Source organism: Diabrotica undecimpunctata, chromosome 5, assembly GCF_040954645.1.
Source record: "Diabrotica undecimpunctata isolate CICGRU chromosome 5, icDiaUnde3, whole genome shotgun sequence".
Taxonomy (NCBI): Eukaryota; Metazoa; Arthropoda; class Insecta; order Coleoptera; family Chrysomelidae; genus Diabrotica; species Diabrotica undecimpunctata.
The window spans coordinates 148,737,368-148,745,304 of record NC_092807.1 but is presented as its reverse complement, the minus strand read 5'-3'; the positions used below and the strand labels follow the sequence as shown (position 1 = coordinate 148,745,304).

General features: G+C 31.8%; 1 protein-coding gene across 2 annotated transcripts in view; it reads left to right on the top strand.

Annotated features, from left to right (window-relative positions):
• The first annotated feature begins 3,614 nt into the window (after window positions 1-3,614).
• LOC140441976 (synaptic vesicle glycoprotein 2B-like) overlaps window positions 3,615-7,937 on the top strand; it is a 54,506-nt gene continuing 50,183 nt past the window's right edge. Inside the window, exon 1 of one of the 2 annotated variants that reach the window (XM_072532998.1) lies at window positions 3,615-3,770. In XM_072532998.1, the coding sequence (XP_072389099.1) occupies window positions 3,725-3,770 (46 nt within the window). In that variant the 5' untranslated portion in view covers window positions 3,615-3,724. Of the gene's footprint in view, window positions 3,771-4,140; window positions 4,254-7,937 lie in introns of those variants that run through there. The other variant, XM_072532999.1, reaches the window with a different exon arrangement.

The following is a 7,937-nucleotide window of genomic DNA, read 5'->3' as shown; positions in this document are numbered from 1 at the left end:
GTTCTGGCATCTTCCAACTGATCTTTAAAACCATGAGCTACTTTAGTTTAATTCTAAACCTTCCTAGGAGTGGTTTATGTCTGATCTCACATCAGCTTTAAGGTATACGTTAACATATTTTATGGAATTTAGGTTTATCTTTTGCATATGAGAAGGTAGTCAATTTAATTTTTTGATATAAGGTTTAATGCTCGAATAAATGAACTTTGATAAAATGAAAGGCAGCTATCGAGCACATTTTTATTAATTTAATCTTGCCCAAGATTATAAAAATAATTTATAAAAACAATTATACCTTGATATAAAACAATTTTTATTTATCAATATTATTGTATCATAAAAAACAGTCAACTACAATGCTTTACAAAAAACAAATCTAATTGAAATTTGATGATTATTCAAATGATAGTGAAATATGTAGTTCGATAATGCCCTGTGGTATTTACCACGAAAAACAATACATTCATATCAAAACAGAAAACGACTGACCTTTGCTAATGATTATACACTGTCTTCACCCATAACACGTTTCCTTACTTGGTGGTATTTCGATCAAAGGAAAACTCGTCCACGTCCCCCAAGAATATCTCTGCTGTTTTGCTAAATTTTTTTCTCCTTTCCTTTCACTGCTTCGTACCGTACTCGTTCCGGCTTTCTCCTGATGCAGTCTTTCAAATTTTTGAATCACTTAACACAATACTGAATACTTTAGACTCAATAATTTATATCATCTCTCGACTTGGCCTACTACTCATTCCACGATTTTTTTGATGATGCTTGTAACTTTTTAAACACAAACCGGCCTCCCTCTCCTCATTCATTCTCCGACTTCCAAATCGTTCTCCCCACAATTAATTTTCCATCCAATCAAAACTAACTTTCCATCATGTCGCATTATTTACCCAAAACTACCTCTTTCCTTAATCTAGACAAATTTTCAAATTTACGTATCTTTTTGTCTTTATTGAGTTCCAAGTAAGAAATAAAATTTCATATCCTTATTCTACTTTCTACAACTAAGCACGGTCTTATCTATTTTTGAGAATCTTAATACAAAGGTAGATTTTAACTATCTACTATGTACAGTACGGGCTAATGAGTTTCCTACCCGCATATCTCGAAAACTTAATGGCCTCTCCTTTGTTTAACTAAAACATATTGTCCGTGGTTTTAATCAAAAATTCGACGAACACTTTTTAAAAAATCAACCCTACTCGTCTCTAATTGTTTACTTGAAATACATTGTTCATGGGGCTAGTAAACAATTCTGCGAAACACTCTCTTAAAACTAGCTATAACTATTCTTACAAAATTTGTCATATACAAGGCGTTAAAAATTTATATGCTCGTGGTTGAGAAACATGAAATGTTTTTATTTTAATTTAAATTTTAAATAGGAATATAGCTTTTTATTTCTCATGTCAAATAGGAATATAACAATATATATATATATATATATATATATATATATATATATATATATATATATATTGTTATGGATCAGTTTATCGATCAGAAATAGAATAAAGAGTTTTTTTATTATTTTAATATACCGCGGGCATATAAGTTAAAATACAAACCTGTACTTATTTGTAATAGTTAGAATAAGAGAAAACATTGTTCCGTGACGGGACCCTGACGAGTTTTTCCGTGAAAGACTGAGTGAAAAGTGAAAGGACAATGGAACCCGTATAATTATAGATTTAGGAATAAACTTGTAATTGTATTTTGCGGTGGGCATTTTTCGAAAGTAAATAAGAATTAGATTTAGATATGAGATAACAAGAATTTGGAAACTTATTTCTGTTGAAAAAGGCAAGATTGTTAATGGTTTCTGAAAAGTGATTTGAGTGAAAGTAGTTTATTTGTTTTAAATATCATGTTGGAAATTTTCTAAATCGAAAATAAGTGGGAGAGATGAATGCTTATGATTGGTTAAAAAGGAATGGTGGGAATGAGAGAGTTGAGAAGGTTGTCTGGGAGAGATTGAAAGAATTATTATGTTACCGTTAGACCAGAAGAGAAGAAGTGTTTTCATGTAGTCAATCTGAGTACCAGTGTTTTCGTTTGTTAGTGAAAAATGTGGAAGCTGAGAGCAGATCAAAATCGAGAAGATTTTATTTCTAGAGAAGATACCTCTTTTTGCATAGTCCACGAGATGTAATTGAGAAAGAAAGGAGAATTTGTGAATAAAGAGTACCGGTCAAAAGAGGCTTGGGCTTGTGTTTTCGGAGGAGTAGTTTGCTATTATGCGGTTTGGATCGATGCTGAGAACGGGAAAGGTTTGATGGTAGCCGGACATAATAAATCAAGGAAGGAACTGTGGTTTGATCGAGAGCAGACATCATTGGTGAAAAAAAATTAAGTTCAGTCAAATAATTTGAATGAAAGAAAATTTTAAGATATTCTAAAGATAAAATCAAATATAAGCATACGAACTAAGATGCCAAGTTTCAAAGAGTTATTTTTTTGTGAATAAATTATATTTTTATATGGTCATTTTTTTTAGTAGATATTATTATAAAACAGATCAATAGATAGTTTGTAATTAAAATTAATTTTAGAGTATAGGATTTTGTTGGGAAAGATAATTGCCCACAAAAGTTATTTATTAACTTCTTATTATCGTATTGCTTATTGAAAATAAATAATAATTTGTGTGCATATTTATGTTGTTTTAATGTTAGTTCCGTTTCCTGTTCTATCCCGATTATGAGCAACTAGGAGATACTGAACCCACTAGAAGAGATATATAAAGTAAACTGATTAAAGTAAAATTAAAAAGGCACCCTGAGAATTTTTAATAGTAATTGATTTGTATGACTCTGCATAAATTAGTGAATTAATTAAATTAGTGTTAATTAATAATAAAACATCATAAAGCAGATCACAACAATATATATATATATATATATATATATATATATATATATATATATATATATATATATATATATATATATATATATGCCTTTACTATGACTTTGTAAGTTTTTTTTTTATTTCCTGTACCTTTCGGGGATTGGTGTGGGAAGAGAATGAACAGAGAATGAAGCCAGGGCTGAGCAGTCGGGCAGAGCACCATCACGTGATGGAAAGACCATAATAATTATTGGCAATTATAAGATCGTCCCCAGTCCAAAGTTACCAATATAATTTTACTCGTTTTCACTACCGATTTTTGGGATTTAACTATCCAATTATTATTGTAACAGTTCTAAATTTGGTTAATTCTAATTCTTGTTCTAATTCGTTGGAACACTATTCTTTCTCTTCATCCGGCTTATCTACGGTGGAAGCATCTAATTAAATTATAGGGACTTTAGACTTTAGACTTGGTTTATTATAGCTCCGTAGAAAAGCAAATAGAATTTTTCATATTGTCATCATTTTTACAAATTTAATGATTAGTGTTAGTCTTATAGTAAACAAAAGGTTTAAGTAAAGTCAAAACTCGAGTGCATGACGTAGTGCGTTTTGGCTTCCTTTTTGCCGGGAAGATCTATGTTCTTAAAAATTTATCATATATTATCATAGTTAATTAATTCAATAAAACAATGTATTCTTTATCAAATTACTTTAAGACACATGTAAAGAAAAATTAATTTCTAAATAAATATAAAAATTTTATATCTCTAATATTAAAATAGCGATGCTTTTAACTTCCATTCAGTCAAAATATACATTGAATTTAACTTAGTTCGTAAGCCGTGTTTTTAAAACGATGGAGTTTTGCATGCATCATGAACCTAAACCGTCTATTAAAAGCAGTAAGTTATTTTCTTTATTTTTATTTTAGCAATTGGATTTAAGTTTATAAATTTTTTTTTTTTTTCGTATTATTTACACTGTAATTACAATCAATTCCCGTTTATTCGCGAGAGGATTATCGTTGGCTCTGTAGAGGCTTTTTTAATTTAATGAAAATCTATTACCTATTTTATAAACTAGATCTATAAATATAATATAAAAATAAATAAGAAAAGTGTAGTTTTTGCTAATAAACATAGTAATTTATTATTATAAGCAGAAATTAAAAAGTAGAGTAACCAACAAAGACGATTGACTAATTTCATAATTTCTTTGTTATAAAAAGATAACAAATCATTTCTTTGTTATAATAGACAATAGAGTTGTTCGTGTACTATTTGGTGAAACAGAGACCTTAACTATGACTGCCGGACAGTGGTAGAATAGGGATGTTGACTTGCTTGTGTTAGTTCGCAATTTGTTCAGTTGATTGTTGTTGTAAGGTAGTGTTTTATTTTGAGCTAAATTGCATTTTTTTAATGATTTGTTACCATGTCCGATAAAAGAAAAAAAGTTGTGTTGACAATTAATCAAAGTTATAACTCATAAGTGAAATTGAAAACATTGCTTTTCTTAAACCCATATGCCTTCAGTACAGTATCGGTGATTCGACAGTGGGAGATAGTTTTAAACAAAATTACAAACTTCTTTCTTCTGCCACGAAGAAAAGAAAAGCAATGAGATCTTTGTCTAAATAGATAGCTTAAGTTCGTAACATGGGTACACCCATGTAAGGTCCAATAATTGCTGTAACAGCAAAATAGTTTTTTGACGTGTTGGGATTAGAAGGCGATTTTGATGCATCATCTGGTTGGTTGACTCGCTTTAAGCAACGCCATGGAATAAAGAAGAGAGGACTTCACGGAGAGAAGCTCAGTGGTGACCAACAGAAAGCTGAGGAATTTAAAAGTGAGTTCGAAGAGTTCCTTTCTTCAAATAATCTGAGCTACGAACAAATTTATAATGCAGACGAATCGGGCCTCTTGTGAAAATACCTTCCAACTCGAAAGTTAGATTTTGCAAGTAACGGCAAAGCATGGGACTATGAATCCAGCAAAGTACGGATCACGATTACGTCTTGCAGCAACGCTACAGGAAGTGAGAAACTGAAGTTAACGGTAATTAGCAAGACAAAAACCTAGATCTTTAAAGGGCATTAGAGCAGAAAACCTCTTGATTACTTCAACCAAAGAAAATCTAATTTATACCAGAAGTTAAAAAACATTTGCCTCAAACAGCTGTTTTGTTGATTGACAACACCCCATCACATTCTGGAACTCATATGTTTGAGGCTTCACAAAAAAAAATATTTGCTAAATTTTTGCCTCCAAACACGACCGCGTTAGGTTAACCTATGAACCAAGGCGTCATTGAGTCTACGAAAAGAAACTACAAAACAAAGTTACTTTGCTTAAACATTGAAGAAAGATATGACTTAAGAGAGTTTTAGGAGTCATTTATTCTCGACTCTATTTACGAAATTACATCTGCGTGGGAGTCTCTAAAGTCTTTGAATAAACTTCTGTAAGAAATTTATTCAAGTGTTGCTTCACCACTGGTAGCAAACAATTTCTAAGTTTGTAAAATCTACCGAGGTAACTGTCTCTTAGCAAATTTCAAAGAAATCGCTGGTATAGAGCATTCAAAGGCTATTTTTAACCATTGAAAACTGGTACCTTGGAAATCCTCATTAGCAATCATTTAAAAGGTGTTTTTAGCTATTGACTAGAAATTTCGAAAAAATCCCCTTGACCCCTGATAGGTGAGGTAATAATTTGAAAGTAGTCACGTAGTCAGTATAAAATTGTGTCTAAGCTTAGCTTGTTGCTTGTTGCTTAAAGGTTTAACTCTCGCATATTAGTTAGTGTTAATTTCGTTTTCGATCAAATTCGTCGCATTTCTGGTTTAAGAGTTTAGATTCTCGAGTGTTGAGTATACCTAGTTATTGTTACATAGCTTATAGTTAAAAGCTTAACACTCATTCTTAATCAAGTATATTAATATTGAAGAAAACATCCTTAGTTGAAGTGATAATTATTAGTAACATTTTAATCTGTATCAGTGCTCGTGTAGTGTGTCGCCAGTGTAAGGTGGACAGTGATCGGCAGTTTCAATAAAAGAACTTGCGCTAAATCTTTGGCTAGATATTAACTTAGTTGTAGTAACATTCAATTATTAAACAACGTATTGTTTAAACTGCTTGTGTTTTTATTTACCACGCCAGTGGGTGGTCCTTTAAGTTGGAAGTAATTACACGACTTAGTACGCTCTAAATGGTAGCAAGATCGTCATCCAAATGTGTTGAACAAATGTCCGTTTAATTCTACCAGTCATCAACCATTGTGAAGTCATGGTGAAAACTGTGACCAAACATTGAAAATTGTGTCAAACTAGCAGTTAAAGCTGAATAACTGATGCTGCGTTCAGTGCAATATAGAATAAAGAAACACGTTTTCCAATTAAAGAAGCAGAAACAAGTGACAGACTACTTTCAAAAAGTGTGAAAATGTAAGTAGTCATTGAAAATTGTAAATTAAAGCTTTAGGTGAAACTACATATTAATTTTTTGCATTTATGTATTTAAGTTGGAGTTACGGCTTATCCACGATTTTCGTTATCCGCGACAACCATCCCACTCAACCTCATGGATAGACGGGAGTTGACTATATTTGTTTAAAATAGAAGATAATTTTTTTTAATAAACACCAATACGTAGCTTAAGAACATCTGATCAAACAATATGATGAATGAACAACTTTTTTCTAGCCTAAATTGTTACTAAAATATCAACACCAAGGGCACAGTCACTAGTGTCCCTTAGGTTCTGTTAATTTCTTACACAAATATTAACCTGTACCATTATTTGCACTATACTTTGCTTTTGACTTAACTAACTCAAAGGGTTTCTTCCTCTTTAGTCTTCTAGTAAGATCAGTGTTGTCAAGGCTAGATGGTCTTAACATTAACGTGTTGTTAGTGACTCATGGAAAAAAATTGCAATTGTCTTGTTAACAGTATCTACTTTTAGGTTCAGTACAGTATCTATGCAGGTCAATATTCCTATAGTACCAATTCTGCTTAGCACTTTGTTTTGGAATCGCTTAATGAAGTCTAAACTATTCACAGGTGGATGACATATTTTCATGAAGGTTTTAACATCAGTTTATACAAAAGTATTTTGTTGAAAACTGACAAGGTGTATTTTCTTACCCAATACCCAATAAATTTTCTTATACTCAATGTTAAGTTGTTCTGTTTTGTGTTATTCTTGTTAACATGGATCCTTCAGCATAGCCTGCGTCTAGTATAATACTCAAATATGGTCTGGATATATGCTATCTGACTATTATTTACATTAACAGGACTGTTATTTTTTCTTGTTTATGAAATTCATGAGAACTGATTTCGTCTGGTTTAATTTAAATCTCCAATGTAGTCCAGTTTTTAAGTCAGTTAACACAGGTTTGTCTTTTTCCTATTGCTTTTTCATAATCATATACGGCCAACACGGCAGTATTATCAGCAAAGGTAACTATTTGTGTTATGATCTAATTCATGAATACCATCATCATCATCATTCTGGCTTTACAATCCTGCGTGGATCCTAGACTTCTCAAGAATTTCTCTCCAGTCGCTCTTGTCCATCGCCTTTCTCATTCAAGCACGTATTCCCATAAATCTCATGTCTTCATCGATGTTATCAAGGAACCTTGGTCTTTCTCTTCTTCTCTGACCAATGAGTCTATCAAGGAGCGTTTTTCTAGCTAGGTCATTTTGTTTCATCCGCATTACATGCCCTATCTACCTCAGACGTCCTATCTTAATATGTTTTACGATATAAGGTTTCTGGTATATTCTATAAAGTTCGAAGTTGTATCGTCTTCTTCAAACTCCATTGTCATATACTGCTCCATAGATTCGCCTAAGTACTTTTCTTTCGAAACATCCTAACACGTTTTCATGATTTTTTGTTAGTCCAGGTCTCTGAACTATATGTTAGGACTGGGCGTATTATTGTTTTGTAGAGTTTTATTTTTGTATTTCTCGATATAATTGTAGATTTAAGGAAGAGATTGAGCCCAAAATAGCATCCGTTCGCCGTGCAAATTCGCGGTTTATTTCTATTA